This window comes from Thunnus thynnus, chromosome 5 (genome assembly GCF_963924715.1).
Source record: "Thunnus thynnus chromosome 5, fThuThy2.1, whole genome shotgun sequence".
Taxonomy (NCBI): Eukaryota; Metazoa; Chordata; class Actinopteri; order Scombriformes; family Scombridae; genus Thunnus; species Thunnus thynnus.
This window is the reverse complement of record NC_089521.1, coordinates 20,358,254-20,382,330: the sequence shown is the minus strand read 5'-3', so window position 1 is coordinate 20,382,330 and position 24,077 is coordinate 20,358,254. Positions and strand designations below refer to the sequence as shown.

Below are 24,077 nucleotides of genomic sequence, written 5' to 3'. Positions count from 1 at the left end.
TCTCTCATGTTATTGATCCAGTGACAAACACAAAAACTACGTACAAAAAAAGATGTGATATTAAACATTTAGGAAGTTTATTTGTGTCCCATATTTACAACCTCCTTGACTTTTTCATCAAATCTTCATTTAATCATTAATACCAGAGGAAAATACTCTCCTTAAAATATACCTTAATATTTCTGTGTCCATGCAGTTTACCCTGCAAAATTCCATGCTGCAAAAAAAACACATTAATGACAGCATTTCACCATTGTTGACAAAGACTTCATGCAGAATTTCTGAGTTGAGTAGATTATCAATAGCAAGACTAACTGTACTGCTGATCTGCAGCTACCATCCAGGATGAGAGCACTGCTGACATCTGTTATGAGCAATACATAGAGGATGTTTTATTATTCATTATAGCTGTAAACAGTAATATGAAAATAATTGGCTAAATATCAGAGAATGTGTCATACATCCTGGCACAGATTTGGGTATATAACAGCTAAGATCTACTTCTTTACCGATTCATTTAGTAAACAGCGGCAATATTGACAATGAGCATAACAATCGATCATATTGCTTGTACAAATATGTATGTTACATGCCTGTCGCACATACTGTACACATGCACACACACATACACACACACTCACACACACACCAAACTGTACATAGTTTCATGTTTCTCTTTTCATACAAGAAATATCCCTTCAATGACAATATTGAATGAGATGAATGAATGGGAAACAAAAGCAACACAATTAGTTAACACATGAATACATACACATTGGGTGATACAAAATAAATATACAATTAAACATGTATACAACATTTGAATATATTCTACTGTAGGATCTAACTAACAGTAGATTGATTTGAGAAGCTGCTGCAGCGAGGGAGTCGAGGGGAAGGAAAAGCAGCTGGATGGGTCATGGTGCTGGTCGGCAGGTTCATTCTGTGCTGCCAGAGTCGATCCTCTCCTGTCTCCGCTTCATGATCTCCTGGAGCTCTGAGTCTCCGCTGGACTTCTGTAAAGAAATCACAAGATATTCCTTTTCTTTTAAAAATAACGTTCCCGTATTCTTCTATTACAAAGTGTAGAATACAGAGAGATACAGAAAGGCTTGAAGCACTGAATTTAAAAAAGAAACAGAAGCAAGAAACAGAAATTTTATTTATCCAACTATCATTGAAGATGTTCTTTGGATTCAAGGACGCAAATCATTAAATTTAGAAGAGTCCACAACCATGCTAGCAGCTCTGCTCACCATTTTAATGTAGTCTGTTAACATTATTAGCAGTACAGCTGAGAGAAGTATGAGACAAATTAATATCACTTAAGTTATCACAATTCATCTTCTGGGCACCACGGATATCTGTACCAAATTTCAAAGCAATCCATCCAACAGTTGTCGAGACATTTCGTGCACACACACGGACAGGTGTGTTACTGACCTCTAGCTGTGTCTTCTGCACAGTGATCTGACAGTACACACGACCGCCTTCCTCTCCGCACACTGCCTTCAGTTCTTCTTTGTTGAGGGAAAACAGCTGGGCGCCAGTCAGGATCCCTAAACATTCAACCGCCCTGCAGAAAAAAGACAGTCAGACGATTAATTTACATGTTGTTTAAATATATCAACATCTACTGTATTTACAAATTGTATATCGTTTCCAGTAGTGACAGACACTAATGTTGCTGAAACACTGCCAAAAAATTGACAGTTTTCACAGCACTGAGTCATGTCACAGCAGGAAAAGTACCAGTGTAATTAATACCATTAAAAACGACTGCATTTGATTGAGGTGTGTCTGTTGCACCATCTTGGTGTTTTGAATACTGACTGAATCACTGGAAAAAACATTTAATTGAACTGATTCATCATTACTAATACAAATTACACCTGTTGCTTCAAACCCTGTGATATATGTTGGTTTTTGTCTACAAAGTATCAAAATACCTTTAAATGAGCGCCTACAGTCATGCTAGTGGCTCTGTGGGGCTGTACTTTGGCACAGCGGTACTTTGAATTAAATGATCACATGCTAACATGTTCCCTATGGCAATGCTTATGTGTTGATGTTAAGCAGATTAGGAGCTATAGCGAAAGTTCATCCTCTGTATGCATAAGCCTGTAGTTTTATTTCTCATACCATCATGCCTTTCACTTCTATAATGCATGCTCACTCATCATTTCCTTTGCTTTCATTATCTGTCGATTGCGCTATCAGCTGTTCATATCAGCTGGTCACATCTATCCAACAGCACAGCCACACACCCCCACTGTCAGCCTATCATCTTGTGGCTGTCTTTTTACATGTTTTCCTCCCTCTCTGCCTTTAGTGCTTTCAAGCTGCCGTTATGCGCACCCCACCACCTCCCCACCTCTGCCTAGTCTTCGCAGATTCATCAGTTCATCAACCTCATCAGCCTTATCAGTCTCAGCGGAAGTCATCAGCCACCATCAACAGTGTCTGGACTCTATGGGGAGATTTATCTTGCTGTTGCTCAGGACTGATGTCCCTTAGAAAATCTCCCTGTAGAGTCTAAGTGCCAAAGACTTTTAACAAGACTAATTATCAATCATATCATAAATCGAAATATTGGACAGATTTAAATTTTGACTTAATGGTGCCAGACGGAAAGTCAGGAGATCCCCAAAGTTATTACAAGTAATCCTGAGGAGGAAAGTTAACATGTGTACCACATCTCATGGCAATCCATTGAACAGTTGAGTTGAGACAACCGATCAACGGAAGACGCCATCCTCCACACCACGCTATCTCACCTGGACTAGAATGAGTGAGATTACTGTTCATTGACCACAGTTCTACAGTTCATCATTTAACATAATAATTCCCTGCAGCCTCGTCACAAAACTCAAGGACCTGGGATTAAACACCTCACTCTGTATGCAAATCCTTTACTTCTTGACGGGCAGACCATCCTCATCCATAACACCTCAGGGCTGCGTTTTGAGCCGCCTGCTGTACTCCCTGTACACACGACCCTGTAGCTACTTTCAACTCCAAACACCATCATCAAGTTTGCTGTCGACACAGTTGTGGTGTACCTGATCACAGATATCCCTGATTATCAGCTTCAAGTACCTTGGTGTCCACATCACCAAGGGCCTGACCTGGGCTCAGCGGTGAGAAAGGCAAGGCAGAGACTGTTTATTCCTGCACCATCGAGAGCGTCCTGACTACAATGCCCTGCAAAGAGTGGTTCGTTTGGCTGAATGTACACTAGGTGGTGCTCTACCCTGCCTACAGGATATTTACACCAGGCGCTGCAAGAATAAGGCTAGGAGAATCGCTAAGGATGCCAACCACCTGAATAACGGCCTTTTCTCCCTGCTGCCGTTGGGAAGAAGGTACGAGATACACCAGGCCAGCACGGAGAGGCTCAGGAAGAGGTTCTACCCCCCATATGTGAACCTCATGGTGATTCTAGAGGAAAGGTCACCAACTCAAGTCAGTAGGATTCATCCACTGGGCACCATGAATGTCTGTACAATTTTTCATGGCAAGCCACCTATAATCATCAAGACATTTGAGTGTGGAAGTGGTGGACAGGTCGAGTGACATCCCCTGGCCCACGTCAGACAAGCGTGGCTAAAAATTTATTATCGACAGTGCAGTAACATCATTGAAGAAACACAACATCAGCTTTGAATGTCTCCTGACATTTCAGTTTCAACTTTAAGGTGTGGGAACTGAGAAAGTATTTTGATTTGCTAGACTGATGACTGTCATGGGTGACTTACGGTTTTGAGAAATCTTTTGCTTTGAGCCATGCTGTGACCTCCTGTGGGGTTGAGGTGTAGCTGAGCGGCACTTGGTTGCCGGAGTGTCGCTCCACACGGAACTTCCTGGGCGGCTGGCTTTTGTTAGCGGTGATCGCCATCAATAACTCATTGTTGACCTCATCCATCACTACAACACAGAAACAGGACGGCAACAGAAGTCAAAACGAGAGTGACAACTTGTAAAAACTGTTTCAAAACATATCTGTAAATCCTAAGTCTGATTTTGTTTACTTTTTTGTGTTCACTCACTTCTGTCTTTGGGTCTACCCTTGTTGAAACTGTCTCCATGGTTCATAGAACCATGTGATGACTTCCTGTAGCCATGCTGCACACACACAGACACAAACACAGTCTATGAGAAAGCAATCACAGCCAACAAAAAACAGGTTTGTCCTTCAACTCATTGTGGTTAATACATTTTTGCCCAGGAGCCAAAAGTAAAATATGTGTGTGAAAGTATCGCACACCAAGAGCAGCTGAGTAGCAGTACGTGCTGCAGGGCGTTGGTGAACCTGCATGCAGTGTTGATTGAATGCAGTATCTGTCTATAGGAGTGCAGGCTTTCAGTGAAGGTAGGAACAAAGCTGCTGCACAGTGTGGAGAATCACAAGTGCAGAAAGTCTGTACACAAAGCTGCCCTGCATTTAGATGATATCAGTCAGAAAAATTATCTAACACTGTTATGCAGCTTTAATCTCTGGTATGTAATGCAATCCAGGATTATTCGGTGATAACATTTTGCAATAAAACTAAAATGTTGAATAATTAAAGTGATGACTTGTACATGCTATAAATGATTTGTTATCTATCCAGGCTTTTTATTCATCTAATTATGTATTTATCGTTGGTAAATCCCTTTATCATGACTTATACACACTGTAGCAAATGTGTTATCTGTTTTTTGTACTTTTAACCTCAAGGCAATAGTTCTTGCCTGCCAAACAAATGTATCCACAAGCAGTGATAAAGAAACCATGACCAGTCTCATTACTTACTATTTTAGTTTGCAATTGCCTACATTTCCCAGAATTCAAACTCCTGATAACATGCCTGAGCTTGTGCACTTGAGCAGGAGATTGTGACTTTAAGCGGAGTGACAGAGTAGCACAAGTACAAAAAGCTGATTTAGAAAAAATATATTCATAACACGACATATTTTATGGCTGCATTGCATTCTGGTCTACTGAGGCTATTGTCAACAGACAAAATGGTATCTGAACAAATACTGAACTGAACACTGCTGCAAACAAAGAGTCTATAATTAAATGTCAGTGTGGAAATTGCTGGAAATTATCTTGTCATGGCATCACTTTGTTTGCTTTGAGTAGCTGCCTGTGGTTATGCTAAAAATATAACAGGAACACAAAAGGTGGATTTTAACTATTACTTTTATTTTAAGGAGAAGCTTAATGCACCCATGCAGAGTTGTATTGGTAAAAATATAAAGTTAATACACTGCAGATAGGTATAGTACAGGTCACCTGATTGAAGACAGCTTCAGGCTCTTCTATCTTCACAACATCCAGCATGTTATATGGGACGTAGCCGGCCTGGCCGCTGCGATTTCGTAGTTTCCACCACTGTTTGTCATCTTCTATCACCTGCAAAACACATTTCACATCACACTCCACAACACTGAAGACTGCAATTAAACTCAAATATTGTGCAGCACAGACAGCTGACCTGAGTACAGCTGAAATTGCTTTTTTACTGGCATTTACTTTTTATGTGTAAACACTGGACATGGGTTAATCTTTACTTACTACTTTCTACTTACTTTTTAAATTTTTTTTTTTTACAGCATATAGTAAAGTTGAGATTATTAACTTTACAGCAGGCTATGAAAGGTTTGCATCATCCCTGGCAGCTGCTACATGTTACAATGTACATCTGCATTTATACAGATGAACTACAGGATGTGTCAATCTTTGCATTGGAGGTAAGAAAATATGCCGTTGTTTTTACCTCGAGGATTTCATCCTGCAACACTGACAGCTCGTTGGCATTCCGCGCTACAAAGTGGTAGCGAATTTTGGCATATTTGCGGGTCGCGGGCATCCCATTGTAAGACCTGTTAAGACACATGGAATCCTCTCATCACAGTTCGACATGTTTTACACTCTACTGTGTCATGTGAAAAGTGTGTGAAGGACTTTATCACTTACCCATTTGATGAACTTGAGGAATGAGTTCCATAAAACTGCAAAAACAGACAGATTGTTACATTTTCAAGGGTTGGGACTTCTAATTACCAGTATATTTACAGGTGGCCGATATACATAACCCGTACCTCATCAGCTGAGTGTTTCCTGTAATTGGGGCTGGTGGGGGACCCCCCCAGTGGCCCCGTGGGGCCCTCTGTTTCCCATGGGGCCGTCCTGAAGAGCTCCGCTGGCGGCTCCCAACCATTACGAAACTTGGGATAATAAGGCGGAGCACACTGATCCCTCGGCCACTCTGCTCTACAGGAGGAAGAGGAGCAACAACAGGATGTTCAAAAGGTGACCTTTAAGCTGCCCATCCTGACAAACAGTCCACAGTAATAATACACATGTACCTGGGTTTGGTCCATCCGTCCCCCAGCAGCTCAAAGATGGTCATCTCTTTGGGGGTGAGGTGACCCCGCAGGAAGTCAACAGTGTCTTTGGACAGGTGAGGAGAGATAATTGAACGTGTGAGTTCAGGACTTCCACAGCTCTGCAGCACCTGTGGACACATTCAGAAGTTTAGTGGCTTTTAATAATGTGTTTAGAGGAAAACTGTATCTTCCATTTATAACCTACAACTGTGTATCATTCATTTTTTTCGCTATTGTAGCAAATATAGATGCACATATACAGTACATGGTATCAGTGTTGGAATATGTGGCATTTGATCAAAACGTCAGTGCTTATTTTGAGTAGTTTTCAATTTTGGTCACATTTTGTCTGATCCTCAAAAAGAGTTTCGATGGTCAGCCCTAGGATTCACTGAAGAGATTAAATAAACACTTTCTAATATGGTATTTAATTAAAAGATACTTTTTTAGAAAGCCTGCATCCAATAAATAAATAGCAATAAACCATAACTGCATCACAAATCTCTTTTAAATACACTAAAATACTTGTTTAAGCATCTGTTTTACACTGAGAAACAACTAAATACAGCACAGATGTAGCTGACGCTGCTGTGTGTTGACAGTGATTGTTGAGTGATGCCAAACTTTGAATATTACTGCTCTGGCGTTATCTCGACGTTATCAAGCAAATCCATCGTGTCCAGAGATTACCACACCATATCAATGCCGAGCCTAATCACAGCAGGTTATTTCTATCTAGCAGTATCGAAGGTGTGGCTCAACACTGTGACTTGGAAAACCAGCATTGTACTGCTGCACCTGTGTCACTGCTGAAAGCCACGTCGCTCCAGTCTGGTGAGAATTTAGTAGAGCAACAGTGGGTGTGGTGCCAGAAAAAATAAGAACAATAAAAGGAATGTCTGATAGTGACAATGCAAACTCTAAACTGTTCTTATTCTGTGTATTCAAATAGCTTCAGTGTTTTCTTGTCAGATACGCCTGGGGGCTCAGTCAACATTAAGGGTATCCACTGACATGGAGAACTTCTGTAAAATGATTTAATCTGTAGATATTCAGAAAACACCATGTGTTCAAGATGATGGCGTCTCATTTAACACATCCTTCATCTATATAACATCAGACACACTCTGAACAGATGTTTAGCCCTTACCAGCTCCAGAGGGCCGAAGAGGAAATGAACCAGCTCAGACGCACTTGGATTCTGGATGTGTTTCTTCAGTTTGGCCTGCAGGGGGAGCAGTGACAGACACAGTGAGAAGGTGATGAAGAGGGGGCAGCTAGACAAGAACAATTTAAGTTAGGAGCTGTGATATCTCACCAAGAGGTTGAAGGCCAGCTTCAGTTTCTGCAGGCTATCAATGAATTCTGCTTCAGTGGGGGGCTTGGCTCGCAGGGTCAACATGCCCTCTGTAAACAACCAGAGCAGACCAGCAACAATGACCACACAGGGACTACAGGGTTACCAGTCTGCCGTACAGACACATTACAGACCGGACATGGGTTTCACTTTCTGGCCAGGGTGTAAAGTCACAAGATAAGAGATTTCTTAAAAATCTGACCAACCTAAATGTTATTTTTCCAGCTCCACTAAAGGTTACAGTAAAGGTTAAATAAAGGTTACCGGTTCAGTAATAGTTAGTTAATTAACAGCTTTACAGATGAAAAGTTCACCTTGGCCAGAGAATAAAAGCCCAAGAAAGAATGTGCTTCCTCAGCATTTCTCAACCTGAGACCCAATAAATCCCAAAATTCTCATGACCCCTGAAATCAGAGTTATGTCACGCAAATTTAAGTATGAAAATCCTTCAAAATGTTTTTTCAGGAGCATGGACGGAGCTTCACTATGATCACACCTACTCATTCTTTAAATATTAATTTTAGTTAATTAAGCTTTATTTATTCCGGATGCTTCACTGAAATTCAAAAAACACATATCAATCAGTACATCTGTCTTAGAAATCTTTTGATCAACAAGTGACACCACGAGCCATCCAGGCCCCAGAGTTGAGAAACGGATTCTCTAAATAGAGAATACATCACTCTCAGCACATCTGTCTGTCTGGTCAGGGACAAAACACAAACAAAAAGTAGCACTTCCTGTATGTGAGTTTGTCCCTGTCCAGACACACATTCCATAACAATCATTATTAGGAGTCACATGTGTGACTCACTGCACAGGGAACAAGGTGTGTTGATATAAAAACACAGCATCACACCACTGCCTGCTCTGGGTGGTCAAACATTACTCAGCATTTTAAAGTAATATTATAACTTAACAGTGTAATAATTAAGACACACAACTGCATGTCATTGCAGCCTCCATTCACAATTAAACTACAGTAAGTTTGTTTTCTTTGTATACGTGAATTAGCCAAAATCTCACTTATTGTAGGATAAAATAAAATCACAAATGGGGGAAAATAAAAGTAATAATATTACTTCTGTAATGACAACTGAGTAATGAGTACTGTGTTACTTAACAGGACCCCAAACTGGCCACTACCACCACACATACATCACTGGAGTCCCGGGCCACAGGACACAAAGAGACACAAACATGGTGTTGTGAGCAATATGAACATATTGTCACTGCATTCTTGCCACCACATCAGAAGAAAGGGAGACAGACCTGCTGGTCCTTTCTTCTTATTCTTCTTACTCTTGTTGCGCTGGTTGAGCTGGGAAAAGGCCTCTGCTGCCTTTTGCAGCCGCGCCACAAAGATTTCAATGTCATCCAGGGCACAGTTGAGGATTTGCTGAAGGAGACAAATCCTGGGGTTTAGCATGAAGAATATGACGTTATGAGAAGGTGAAAGGAGCTCAGCAAACACTCACCACATCCTTCTCAATGCGCTGGGCAAGCTTTTCATGTGACTCTGTGTCATTTTGTCCAGAGGGTCGTCTGTCTGCATCCAAACACAAAAAGGAATTGTGATAAAACAAAAAACATGCTGATACGAACACAACAATTTAGCATAATTTTGCACAAAATGTGAGCTGTGTGTGTAAAAAAAATACATTCTTTTGAGTGCATATGCAGTATGTGTATTCTCACCTTGTGTGTTTGGGGCAGCCACTCGTCCCTTCGGAGTAGGTGCGGGGCCCTTTGGGGCTGAAGGGGGGAGGATGGTCTCTCTGTGGCGCTTCATTTTCTCCTGGTTCACCCTGAAGGAGGAGGAGGAGACATCAAGACCATCAGCACCTGACATCAGGTTAGCTAACCACTAATTATAGGTCACCTGATAATATGTGCATTTGACTGTAAGAATGTTTGCATGTGTTTGTGTAGCAGCAGCACAGTTCTCACTTCAGAGTCTGAGGCCTCATTTTCTTTCCATGCTTGTTGTCTCCAATGGCGCTATCAACATCCGCATGAACCATCTCAGCCTGGAGAGAGCGAGAGAGACACAAGTGAGTCAAACTTAACATTCATCTGGAAAACTTCATCATAATGCAGTTTCACTGGCAGCCTTAGATGGGGAAACATTTTCTGTCTCTACTGCCAGTTGCAGTTTTTTCACATGAAATTTCATTGAGAGTTGACAGTAAATATCTCATTGCACACTGACAATAATATATACCTCATGATGAACTATGTATTGCAAACTGGACCAAAGTGATTAGATTAATTTAATTCTATTCCAGAGTGATTTCTGATCTGCAGTCATTTGGACTGTAAGTCAAAAGTTATTGGAGTTTCTTATAATCCATTAATATTTTTCATTGTTTGTGTCTTCATCTACACCTCAGTCAAGCTTTAGCTGCTGCAAAACTGAGGAGCAATCTGACCAAGCTTTACAGCATCTAAAAATCTACAGACAGACCTCGCATTGACGATTTTATGTTTCAGTGCTTAGTGTGTCAACTGTGTTGCTCGCACCAGAAAAGTCTAGAATAAATAAACTTTACTGACTTCCAGTATATATTTACATAGAGCCAGTAGATGGTGAGATGATGATCTCCAAAAATCACATCCTACAGATTCTGAACATGTCATCTTTCTATTTTTCCTTCACACTGAATATTGCATCACAGTTTAGATAAACAAGACAATTCACTCTCTTTTATATTCTTTCTATAAAGACAATTACAGGCAAAATGTGATAACCAAAGGTCATTGTATTCACTCCTCCACCCTGGTCAATGATTATGGGCCCAATTATGATAATCTACAGTTTTGTTTTAACCTTTTCTTTGAATTTATTCACACTCATTCTGAACTATCAACAAGTAAAAAAATTATACTCTTTCAGCAACAGATCTTCCATCAAGCAAATTTCTTTGAGCGAGGTTACAAAAAATGTGAAAAGGACACACACAGGCACACGGCCACCAACAGCAGTGAAATTTGACCCAGTGCTCCAACATCAGCCCTTTGGATTTATGAATGACATAAAACACAAAGCCAACCAATCATGCACAGACAAGGATGCAAACTGAGCCAAAGGCTGTGGCATTCAAACTGAGACCCACCTCCACCTCGTCACAGTGGAAGAAATGGATGTCGGGTTTATGCTGTTCATGGTCCTGACACACGAGCAGCAGCACGGAGGCGTAACGCGACTGATTCAGCACTGCCTGACACAGGTGGATGGTGGGTAGCGGAAAGTTTTCCAACTCTTCCTGTAGGAAAAAAAACAGTAGACTAAGGCTAAGTCCTCACTAAGATAAAATAATACTACAAACAATCATAGTATACAGTAGAGAGTGTAATTAAAGGAATAGTTCACCATTTTGGAAAATACATTTATTGGCTTAATTAGATGAGAAGAGCAGCCAGCTAGCTTAGCTTAGCTTGTCTGGCTCTGTCCAAAGGTAACAAAATTCGCCTACCAGCACCTCTAAAGTCCGCTAATTACCACATTATATCTCCTTTGTTTAATTGGCGCCAAAAAACAAAGTGTCAAAATGACAAAAGTCTTTCATGTCTTTAGCTAAGCTAAATGACAGCAGGCTCCAGCTTCATATTCTTTGTACAGACATGAGAGTATATCAGTCTTCTCATCTAACGCTCACCAAGAAAGTAAATAAGTGTATTTCCCAAAATGTCAAACTAATCATGTAGGAAATTATGACATGAAGTATTTATGTATGTAAAAATAATAATGTTAGAAAATATCAATAAAATTCATCGATAGCTGCATTCGTTATTTTTTATTTTATACTGTCACATGTAAAATTGGTGGAGTGCCCCTTTAATTGCACATATTTGGTTGGAATTGAAATCATACTTTCCTCTCTGTGCTGTAGATCACAAGCACAAATCAATGGCTGTAAATGTGACCTTTGTAGCATGTTAACATAATCTGATAATGTGTCTATGTGTATGTGTGTATTCGTGTGTGTGGACGAATGTGCAGCTGTACCTGTGTGTCACAGTCCAGCAGCCTGACCGCCTTGTCGGTGACCTGCAGGAGCATCTCCTGCGTCCAGATTTTATCTTTAGAATCCAGAAAGACGAGTTTCTTGATGGCATCGTCTACTGTGGCAATAGACTCTGTCTTGTCCATGATGAACGTGGAGAGATGCTGAGGAGATAATGTGTTGTTTAGGGAAGTACAAGATTTGCGGCTGGTTAGGGTCTATGACCTGGTGTAAACAAAAACCGTTGGCTGTATGGAAGGTAGGAGAGGTATGGTTTAGAAAGTGGTTAGCCACAATTTAAAATACATATTATTTATAGTTAACTGGCTGCATGAAGATCAAAAATTTGGAAAATATGCTTTTCGCTTTCTTGCCAAGAAACTTGTGTATATATGGGAGCGTTATTGATCTTCTCATCTTAGTATTTCCCAAAATGCAACTGTTAACTGTACTGTATTTTTCCTTAAGCCTGTTTTTTTTTTTTTTCCCCGAGAAAAATACTTTAACTGATACAACATTTCTCCCCTTCAACTGACAGTTATTAAGCATTACTGCCTGTTTTATTTGATTTCACAACTGTAATATTGCCTCTTTAATGACTCTGCATGTGTCTGCTGCCAGCATGGCCGTTATCTGTGATTATCTGCCCGTGCGTGATAATGGGGAGGCATTTAGAGTAATCCTATCAGCATGGGCACAGTACATAGTTCAATACTATCCTGGGCCTGAGGCACATCTCTGTTTCTGTTTTCCCAAAATCATCCTCCCACTGCTGCATTCATATGCCTGATTGATTTAGAAATGAGTGTGGAAAAATGAAAAGTTCCCGCAATTTAGATGTAATGAAGATATTAACTAGTGTGTCAGTTTTATATCTGAGCAAAGGAACAATACACCATAATGTTTATATTAAGTGCTTTGATTTTAACTTCTTTCTACAGCAAGGTTCACTGACCTGTTTTAAATTCTAAATCCATATACTTATAGACCTTAAGTGCAAGATTTCCATTTCTTCCTCAAGCCTTTTTTGTGTTTCACATAAAGCCAAATATAAAATTTTCCGGATTAATTATACATTTTTATGCACATTTGAAAATATATAATTATCTCTATTTTTAAGTTCAATTGAGGGGATCATTTATGACTTTATTTATCTCCTCAGTCACCAGACAGGTAAACAAGGATGACTTGCATTAGCAATAAAATACAATACAATAAATCAAATCATAAAATGCATTGAAAATTACGGTAAACAGCACGCTAATATTCCTTATTACTCAGAATGAGATCTCTTCTTTAAAAACAAGATTAAACATTAATTTTTTTAATTCACTTTAATTTGTGGTAACATTATTTTCAACTTGGATAATGATTAAAGATAAAAACCTTTTGAGTATAAGCACCTTAATGTGAGAAAAAAAACATGCGCATCACGGTTTCCCAGAGCCCAGGGTGACATCTTTAACAGTCAAAAGACATTCAATTTAAAATTACATAAATCAGGGAAAAGCAGCAAATCCTCACAACTGAAAAGGTAGAACATTTTTGGAATTGAAGATTGAACAATTTATAAAACGATAGAAAATAGTTTCTGATTCATTTTATATCAATTGAGTAATCAATTAATCGACAAATTCTTCAAGCTTTGAGTCAATAAAGTTAATCCTAAACTTTCCAATTTTCCACACTCATTTCTAAAACTTTTTTAAACATTCAAACACAACCTACACTTAATTCCTCAGACCATCAAAAACACAGCAGGTCTTACCTCAACATGATACTGCGACGTCTCGTGCATGATATAATTGGAGTTGGAGTATTTTTTCCTTTGCTCTGTTGAAAAGAAAATAAACATGTTAGAAAATAAGAAACTGAGAAACCACCCAGTCCTGCCTACTATAGTACTATATGTTTAACTATATAAACAGCTGACAGTAAATACCGACCTAGAGTCCACATGTTGCCCGAGTCAGCCCTGAACAGATGAAATGAGACGATATGTGCGTGCTGAAACCAACAAGGCAATAAGGAAGTAAAGACAGGTAAAGTCTCTACTCCCTTTATACAGAGCAACTGTAGACTTTACTGTCAACTAAACTAGATATTCAAACACACACACACACCCACACACACACACATAAGACACCTGCTTTAGACATATGATAGTATATTTTACAGTAGTGCAGAAAAAGCTATATGGACTTTTCTCTGTATGTAACACAAAAGTGATGTTAAATCTTTTAGCACATTTTTTGTCTAAAAGTGTCCTTCCAAAAGGACATACGAAATCAAGACATACTTAAAAGTTAATTATTAAATCTGATATCAAAGAGTTTGTGTGTTTGGTCATGCCCTCTATTATTCCACATCATCTTGGCCAGGGTGACATTACAGACCTAACTCCATGCCAGGGCACCAATCAGAGGCACAGATTTGCCACAGGGTCAAGGAACAGCGATGGCATTACTCGACAGCGGCACGCAAGCTTCCTCATTTGTCTCTTTGTTGTCACGTGTAACATTATAATTGGTTAAAGGGCTGTAAAGTCTGCCTGAAATGGACTCACAACACAGGTGGGAGTACTGCAAGTAGGGAGTGGCATGTTATAAATTATTTTTTGACAGTGACAGACTGATAACAACTCATATCAACGGGCGTGATATCACTACGCATATCCATGCAATAACAATAAATACCAGTAAAAGTTTCACCCCGAACATATTTCAATGATTGTTTGAATAATTATTTGAGTCAGATTTTTTTTTCCCACAAAGAAAAAGACTACTAACACATTTAAAAAAAAAATTTTGGGAGGGCATTTTATGTCATTATTATAGTGACAGAGGAGAGATGACATGAAATGGAGGGAGAGAGAAATGTGGGGCAACATGCAACAAAGGTCCGCTGCCAGATTTGAACCACATAAGTTGTGGTAATATGTCATGTGTCTCAACTAGAAGGCTACCTACTTACACTTTCATAAAAGCACATCAGCTCCTTCTCCTTCCTCATTTACAAATCCATAATCTACGTATGAATATGCAAATGTATTTTATTTTGTAACTACTAAATGCAAGATGTCGCCTACTTAACTGAAAGGTGTATGAAGCTTCAAAATCATACTGGACCATAACTGACTTCCAAACGAGTTGTGAACTCACAAAATTATCCTTGTATGTTCATTTCAGTCAGGTTTTAACAATTTAATGCAACGATATGCATTTTAGTTTGGCAGAGTGACTCCGCTATGTGATGCTCTAGAACAAATCTGAGCAAAGCTTGACACATGCTGTCCCTGAGCTTACAACCACCCCCCAGCACAGCCTGAGATACACAACATTTGATGAACGTGAACAGATTAAAAAGAGACGCAACAACTGAGTGTCAATATAAGAGGAGGCTGGTGGATGGAATTCAATTCTGAGGCAGGCAGCAGTGAAGGCAGAGCTCAGTGTTGTTGTAGGCAGACTGAATGAGCGCCAAATGTTTATAGAGACCGCCTATTGTGAGAAGAAGATCGTGGTCATACTTGATTGGAGGGTGTATGAAACATGTGACTATTAAGTGACTTCAGTGTCTGCCAGTATCACCACGAGGCTCCTTGTGTTAAACTGAAACTTAAATTGAGCACGTAGAAACTTTCCTCCTTTGGCAAATAAATCAAAATCTCAATTCATCTTCTAGTGTCAAACTCTGCACATACATCATTCTGCACAGTGGAGGTCAAACATCCAAGTGAAGTAACAATAATAAGAAAAAACATGTTTGAGTGGAGGGGAACTTTAAAGTTTGTTTAAAGATTGATGTAAGTTTAAAGATATCAAAAAACTTGTTTAGACCAATAAGGTTCAAAATGTTTAAATTACATTTGTAGTCATAGTCATGCAAACACTGGAGCTCCCTTTGTGAAATTCAACTTTTAAAACGGCATTGCGTGTGCCGTTGGCCGGAGCCGTTGTTTTTAAACTGGCCCAATTTTAATGAGTATGCCAATGTGCTCACTGACCTATTTACCAGGTGAATAGTCTGCAGGTAACAATTACGGTTAAACGAGAGCATGTTCCTATCAACTCCACTGCCAGATCTCATATCAGATCTCTTTCTTTCCCCCACCCAATAAAGTCAATATTTTGAAGCCACAAAGACTTCAGCTCTTGTTCTCTTTGCATATAGATGTTGACACACATTTCACTTTATGTTGAATGTGACATAAAGCCCTGCTGTTTGTATAGCACTTAAAATGTGTGTCAGGCCTCTACAGCACATTCCAATATTTGATATCTCTTTGTCGATGGGCCATAGAGCTCTGACTGATCCATGCTTTGCAGCACTTAAAATGATTTTTAAGTGACATATTTTCCATGTCACCATCATCACTGTCCAAATGACGCAAGCATTTGTGTTTCCTCTTCCTGCCATTTCCTCTCTGCTGATTCCTTCCTGCTTGGCTCCACACCACACAGGTGAAACACAAGCGTCAGGTGTCTTTCTGAAAGTCGAGCTCCCTCCATGTCTTATTAATGACTGACATTTATGCCAATCAATTCACAGTGCTGCGACAGCTTGCAATAAGAGCCACTTAGCAGGCAGATGGGCAGATCCTCAGACCTCTCCGGAGTCAATGACCAGTGATAAACATGGCTGCTTGGCAGATTATCAAACCAATACATGGCCCAGATCAATCAGGCAACCCAAACTCCCTTAAAACTTCAACACATTGCAAATGAGTCCTGATACCTGACTCAATGCAAAACAACAAAAGTAAAAGTCTTTAATACAATGTCATGAAATAGTTTCAATATAAACCCATTTTTGCAGTTTAATTTGATTAACAAGGAGAATAAATTCCTGAATCGAAACGCAAAGACTGAATAAGTCCAACCAATCAGATAACTTAAACAATAAGCAGCTCATGACCTGTTTTTTTTTTTTTTTTTACTCTGACTGCATGGCCCCCTTTGGATACGGAAGTGTGCTGCTGTGTCCACAAAGATTTGGCCATATGTTACCAGAGAGTATCACATCCACACACTTCAGAGCCTGATTCACCACAGAGGTGTTGAACAAATTAATACAAGTTTACGTCATACATTTATTTATCAAGAACAGTAAGAAGCCAAACACATACTGTTATCTTGCAAAATATAGAAAGTCCAAATCAAACCCACAAAGCAAGAAAGAAACTGCAAGTACGTTGTTGACTGAAAGAAAGTACATTTAAAGTACTCAAACGTCTATCGTAGAGATATAACTGAATTTCATACGCACAAAAAAGGAAAAACAATGCAGCAGTAAGAGATAAAAGTCTGTCTAGTAGTGTTTCCACCTGTTGATTCAATCGCAGTCCAAAGACTTTTTACCTGACAGGGGCATGCTCCTCAACTAAAAACCGTCTGAGAGACTCAAGAAAGCCACTGGATGGTCTGAAGTCCAGGGATGATTCTGATGGTGGTGCCTCTTTGCTCTGCCCCAGAGTTGCTGATAACAGATCAGGTGGGATGACCTGTGCATCATTTGCATCACCTGTCTGAATGACAGCAAGTTTTGCATACAAGAGATTGAACTGGGACTTTTCTCTACATGTTTATTCAGCTAGCAGCTAACAGTGAGCAGCGTGCAGCGAACAACAGACCAATATCTATCCAAATAGCTACCGCCGTTATTAATGGTGCACAATATTGTCCACTCTCCTGCCTCTGTGGTTAGACAGGACAGTCATGCTGCTGTCACCCTGGAGTGAAAAGATAGTGGTGACCATCTGTCACACAAGATGAGTCGAGCCAAAGAAACACAGCACAGCCTCATCACACGTACAGTCGGATATTTCACAAAGATCACAAGAGTGGGTGCATCCTGTGGATATTTGGATGATGCATGGCACAGAAATGTTTCACAGACGACGAGGTGCACAGTTGGATGGTTTGAGAACATCTTGCATCCCTACAATACCATCATCTGTCATTTGAGGCGATTCTAAATTTGGAACAGTGCAGCCATGCATGAAAGCAGGTTGTCCTGTCATACCTTGGTACAGGTTTCTATTTGGGCCTATGATATGCTGCACAATGTTGCTCTATGTTGGCAGTGTGGAGGGAGGTGCCGGCAGGGACCAGTGAGCTAATGTCTGAGGCAGCTCAGGGAGGACCAGAGGTGAGAGAGAGGCAGAGTCCACCTCTTCCTTTCCTCTTTTCAATGTGCCTTTTATTCACCTGCAAGACGTGGGCATCCCCACCCTGTTCCAACCACACATTGAAAACAGGCACACCCTGCGCTCTCTGCTAATGTAACAGCACATTTCAGTCAGAGAAACACACCCTTAAAGAAGTATGCAACAGCTAAAATAAAATGTACTACTGAGTTACAATGCAGTCATGATAGATCAGTGATGGATATAAGTGGAGCCAACACAAATATTTTTAATATTTTTCAATTCAAAATATGAGACTAAGTCAGAAAAGATAAATATACGACTGCACACATAATTGTCACTGTACTGTACTTACGCACATAAAAAAGGCTGATGCACATGACAACAAATCCCAGCATGCTCTGCAAGCTTAGTACAGAGCTGGAAACTCACGTTCCCTGCCTCCCTCCCATGTCCCTCAGTGTTTGACAGAAGTGTCGGTACAACATGGGCCCTAAGCAGGACCTTGGCCCCCTCTTATCACTGAATGTGTGTTCTGGGAAGGGTACTGTGATAGTCCTGCGAGGCCATGGGATTGCAGCAACACGCCGCAGAGTGAGAGTGCGGGATTTCCTGACAAAGTCATTTGCATGGCAAATTAAATATTGTTGTGATTTGACTCAATTACAGTGCTGCTCCTCACGGTTGGACTGTTCTCAGTTTGTAATGAAATAAGAGGATAAGGACTCGGATTATTCTATAATCCATTTAACATTTGTTCCTACTGAAGATGTAAATCTTTAAAAATGTCTATACAAATCTATACTTTCATTCTTAAAATAAGAAGTAATTTCTTAAAACAACTGGGCACTATAGCTTTTAGCAAGCATTACTCAAACAGGAGTAAATACTGCATTTGTCTCAGACTTTTTTTCTGCCACAGATTAATGTACATTTGGTGCTCTGGTGAGTATTTACAGTACCAGGATGGTGTATGTGGAACTGACTCAAGATAAACTACAGCGGCCGTGTTCATGGTAATGAAGGACATGTCACCCAATGCAACAGTGTGGCTCATTTAAAAGTTTTTCTTATACAATGATAGAAGTCTATAGCACAGAGAAATAAACTATATCAAGATTTTGCTACACAAGGTCGTTAGTTGAATAATTTTATTATTGGTTTTATTCCTTTACAAGTAAGAGTGTACAACCTCCTGAATCATAAGCTATAAATTGAAAATAAGTCAGTGGTGACTCATGCCAAAGAAATACGGGCAGGTATAATTACACATTAAGGGCAGGTAAAGGCAAAGGCTTGACAACAAGCCAACAATAAGACACTCCTCACAAAAAAAATGCACGTCCTCTCTCTCCACACACTCACTTACCGTAGAGGGCCTTGGCGCTGATCTTGCTGTCCGATCTGGCCACTCCACTGCAATGAGAAGAAGAGGAGACGGCGTTACGGTGCATGCCCTTCATCTTCTCTGTATGTCAGTGTCACAAACCCTCTGAAACTCGCACGCTGTCACTTCTCATGAGCACAAGCCCACAAAATGGGAGTGATATTACTGTACGGAGGGTGTCCGAGGAGACTGGCCAGCGCTGGAAGAGATTAGCCTGAGATTCTGAGCATATGGACTAGCCAGGGAGAGAGAGGGAGAGTGGAAAAGGGAAGGGGGGGTTGTGGGACATGGAGGGAGGCAGGAGCCAGGAACCCAGGCAAAGCAAACAATTCTCAACAGAGCTGCTCTGTGCCTGAGTTCCCTGACCCACACCACCTTCCACACACTGGGTTAGTGATTCTCTCGCGCCTGTGTGACAGTAACTCAGGATAACGCGATAAGCTAACACACAGAAAGTTAAATATGTCAGGGGGAAGAAGGGATGTGTGCCACACTCACTTGACTTGCTTTGACTGAGGTCCCAGGACGCTCATGGTTCGAGGGATCAACCTGAAGAGAGAAAAAGAGAGGATGAGAATGGGAGAAAGAAAGAAAGTGGGAGACAATGAAGGATTGAGAGAGAAGGAAAACAGACCATTTCCTGTGTGATTCAGCTAAAAAAAGTCCTCTTCATGTTTTTCCTCTCATTCCACTGTAGTGAGCTGTCATATAAAGTCCATGGTGTATAAGCTTAGAAAGCTATAGGTATCTTTATGGTTGTAGATACAGTATGCAAAGTTGAGCTGCTAAACAGCCTGTTCTTCCACAGTAGGGAGTCAGGTGTTGGGCCTGTGCTGCTGGTAGTTGGGGGACTGATCTGGGACAATGGCAGACAGCAGGCTGATATGCGCTGTGTAATTAGATCCACTCTGTTGACGACTATATCTGCATAGCAGCAATTAATTAATTTGGTTGAGTTTTACACCCAGCAACGCTAACTACTTGATAATTAGTGTGGCCTCAAAGGAAGCAAACCGATGTGCAACACAGAACTGCATCTAAATCTGAGAGATTAACAGGAGCAGGAAATGAGAGAACAAAACTCTCACACTCCTTTCCTCCTGAGCCTGGAGTCTCCGTCTTGTCTGTCAAGGCATGTACTGATGAGGTTATGTAACACACATCAGGCTTACATACAGCTCACACTATGGCTAAACATGCTCTATGAATTCTTACTCTTAACTGTGGATCCTGACAAGCTGCTACACAATAATGTGGGCTCTGTTTGGTTTCCTTTACAATAATTTATGGACTGTATCACTGTATTAAATGTAACCACTGATAAGTTAATGGCTAAAGTGAGTTGTATCGCCACACTTTTTACCTTTCATGGCTTTTAGACTTCAAGGAGTCATTAATCACTTTAAACAACCCGTTCAGTGTGTATTATCAATTAGTGGTCAGAGGTTACATTCCTGTGTCACCAGAAAGCATTTTAGGTGTTCTGAAAGAACAATCCTATCTGTAAGATACAGAACTGACTATGTGTTACTTTGTGTGAGCGTGCTTTTCACAGTAATTATGAAAGTTGCAGTATCACGCTCTAACCAAACTGTTACCACTTGTACATGGCAGTCATTTCCACATAACAAGCCTTACTTCCATTCTGAGGTGTAAAAAATGTTTTTTGCACGAGTTTAGGCCTGAAACTAACAATTATTTTCAATATCAATGAATATGTAGATTATTTTCTTAATTAATCGATTAATTGTTTTGTCTATAATTGTTACTATGGCGATGTCTTCAATCCACAACACATATGACAAAGAAAAACAGCAAATTGTCATGTGAGATGCTGGGACCTTGAAAATGTGGCATTTTTTTGCTTGAAAAACAACTGAAGCGATGATTCGCTTATCAAAATAGCTGCCAGTTAATATTGCAGCTCTACACGAGATGCATCACACTACACACGCACATATGGTAAATACTGTGTATGACTGTTACAGGTGCAGTCACTCAAGATTATCTCACAGCCGATCATAAAGATAATCTTCCTCTATAGATAATCGCCTCAGATCTGATGAAACACATAGAGGGCAAATCAAAACAACAGCTTTCACAAACAGGACCAAAGTTGATGCTTCTGAAAGTATGATTTTGTTCAGATTGGACCACGTATAGCTCCAGGCCAACTGTTCAACAGCAACTATGACCAAATCTTACTGAGAAATGCAAATGAGGAAGAAAAAAAAAAGAAAAATAGTCATATTTACTTTAGTGAAGTCTACACAAAAGACTTCCTCTTTCTGTCCTTATCTCTGGTCATCCCTTTTCTACGCTATTGTTTCTGGCTCTGGCACACCGCCAGGTTTCATGAGGGAGTTGAAGCCTGAGCAGGACAGGCTGGGTGTCATGTGTTGTCAAACTCATGACAAGAGGCCCTCTGCACACCTCTCCTCCACTCAGCCTAAGGTGCTTATTGTTCAATAATGACAACCCCTTATTCAGAGGTAATTATATGGTATTAGAGCAATAATTACACACAAAAAAGGAGCCAAGTTTGCTGGCAGCTTATCTTAGGCTCACTCATTGAAGCTAGTTTGTCTCATATTTAATTCAGTTCTTTTTTTCACAATTACTCATAATATCTGTCAGTGTTTTCATATTGAAATGGATTGAGGTTAGACAAGTGTTGTCATATTCATACCGCTTTCTGTGATAACAAATCATTTGAGTGTGATGAGAACAGCACTGATTATTTCAGCTGAGGCGAGCCCTCCCTCTAACAGTCTCTCAGTTTAAGATTGTCATATCAGTCATGTGTTCTGTGTCGTTTCTGTCTTTCATACGTTATGTCACATGTTGCGGTTAAACTCATTGGCGTCTAACATGCTAATAGTTTAAAAAAAACACAGAAGAAGCTATTAAATTCTCATAAACTGGTGCAAAGCCTCAATCTGAACACTAATCAATACATAAATATCACAGTCACTGTCAATTGTCTTATAAGATTCAACTGAGAAGTTTAGAAACCCAAACCAAACAAATTAGTATAACGTGGATTTTCTAAGGTATGTACAAAGTGTAAACAAAAACAAAACACATTTACAGCAGCTAATATCTGAAACACATTTAATGCCATGACAACTATGTTAATATAAAGCAGTGCCACTAGAACATTTGACCCCTTAAATAAATCTTATAACTGCTCTAAAATAATAAATATCTGCAATAACCTGTCCAGCTCTGGGCCAACAACACACACCTCGTAACACACCTGAAACTTAAACAAAGGATGTAGGTTAATAGTGAGTGAATCACTTCTGACAAACCCATTAATTTTGAAATAAACCCAGCGTTTACAGTTCAGGCTCATTTTGTGTGATTTTCTTTAAGACAACTTCCAGCAACATAATACAAGTCTGTCATGACCTCAGCAATCCAATTTTATCCAAATTTTCTCTTGAGTGTGACTGCACAACACATATATATTGTTTACATGATAACAAATTCATCTAATGTTTACAGTATGGAGACACTGTCATACTACATTACTATACCTGGAAAGTAATGACAGGAATAGCTTATGTAATATCTGGTAAAAAATGACTTTGCTTTGATATGAGCAATCTGGACTTTGCCCTGTGCTCTTGAGTAAGCATTTAGAAGATAACAGTTATCAGATTTTATATATTTCAAGGCATTCAGCCATCTAGCTCAATCACATCACAATGTTATGATAGCTGGCGATGATGCTGCAGGTTTATTATGAGTATATTGGTGCTGTGTGGTGAGTGTGCTCTGTGAATCAAGACACAGCTCCAGTACAAGATGAAATCAGGTCACTGACAAGATCTCTGTTTGTTCACATGAGATATATTTGATACTCCCAACACACAGAGAACAATGTTGTGCCGAGACAAAACAAGAAAGCATTTAAAAAAACTGATCCTTCATTCTCATATAAGCATCAGTGTTACGTTATTTCTCCTAAACCAAAATGAAAACACATTACTCTCACCACACAGATAAATGCTGTAATTAAGGCTGTGGGTGACATCAGATGTAAATGTATGGTAGCAACATGTGATTATCTGTTTCCCTGCAATTTCAAACAAGGACACCTTATTCTATGAGGACCAAATACCAAAGGATGCTGCAGGATGTGAATTATCCAATTTCTGAAGGATTTAATAAATAAAGTACCAATAAAAGAAAAAAAAAATCTGCAGCCTTGATCACAAAACATTAATAATGTGCTGCCAGATAATATATATTAGGAGACATTTTCTAATAATCACTATAAAAAATATCACTATACACAAATAAGTGGATCATTCTTTTCAGCCAACATGAAGAAATCATTAAAGCGCTCAGAATAAATAGAAAGTTAAACAGCAACTCTACTGAGGAAGATCACATGGTAGGATCAAAAGCTCCAGAACATTTTCTATGTGGACCTTGTGATGAGTTTTGCCAAGTGGAACCGTGTTATATGAGAAAAGAGAAAGAAAGGAAACAAAAGAAAAAGTATCTTTTACCTCTCATAGAAACGTACAATGGTGTTTTCTGGACGGGATGCTCAAGGTGACAAACGTGGGGGAGGCAGTGGAGCATCAGCCTGCCATCACAGCCTGCTGCAGACCAGGACGATGAACACCGCAGGAAAACTGTCGATATTTGAAGCAGAGCCTTTATTTAACTAAAAGACTGCAAACTATCCAGTTGCCGTCTGAAAAAAAGAGCGCACGCGTTTGTTGTCGATTCCCAGAAAAAGTCGCAGAGGAGGTGACGCGTGAGCAGGTGAGTGAGAGCTGG

At 39.9% G+C, this 24,077-nt stretch overlaps 1 protein-coding gene across 3 annotated transcripts; it reads right to left on the bottom strand.

The window, feature by feature from the left end:
• Window positions 1-55: 55 nt before the first annotated feature.
• On the bottom strand, window positions 56-24,077 carry eps8l2 (EPS8 signaling adaptor L2). Of its 3 annotated transcripts, none has more exons than XM_067589933.1 (21): window positions 23,801-24,077; window positions 19,776-19,826; window positions 19,260-19,306; window positions 13,511-13,575; window positions 11,745-11,906; window positions 10,852-11,001; window positions 9,686-9,765; window positions 9,434-9,543; window positions 9,214-9,284; window positions 9,008-9,134; window positions 7,697-7,785; window positions 7,529-7,603; window positions 6,358-6,506; window positions 6,091-6,262; window positions 5,966-6,000; window positions 5,766-5,871; window positions 5,282-5,401; window positions 4,050-4,125; window positions 3,759-3,927; window positions 1,444-1,576; window positions 56-1,016 (listed from the first exon to the last, which is right to left on the bottom strand). In XM_067589933.1, the coding sequence occupies exons 2-21, from the start codon at window positions 19,808-19,810 to the stop codon at window positions 939-941; spliced, it is 2,049 nt and encodes a 682-aa protein (XP_067446034.1). In that variant the 5' UTR covers window positions 19,811-19,826; window positions 23,801-24,077; the 3' UTR covers window positions 56-938. The 3 variants fall into 3 exon arrangements, with proteins under 3 accessions (XP_067446034.1, XP_067446033.1, XP_067446035.1); XM_067589932.1 differs by having other exon boundaries at window positions 23,818-24,077; XM_067589934.1 differs by lacking the exons at window positions 19,260-19,306; window positions 19,776-19,826; window positions 23,801-24,077 and adding an exon at window positions 13,689-13,790.

Excerpts from the sequence above, each read along its gene's own strand:
- eps8l2 (XM_067589932.1), bottom strand. The coding sequence starts at position 23,876 with ATGCTCCACTGCCTCCCCCACGTTTGTCACCTTGAGCATCCCGTCCAG. Across the intron at positions 9,544-9,685 it reads ATGAGGCCTCAGACTCTGAA|GGTGAACCAGGAGAAAATGA; the intron begins GTGAGAACTGTG and ends CTCCTCCTTCAG. Across the intron at positions 4,126-5,281 it reads CTGAAGCTGTCTTCAATCAG|CATGGCTACAGGAAGTCATC; the intron begins GTGACCTGTACT and ends GTGTGTGTGCAG.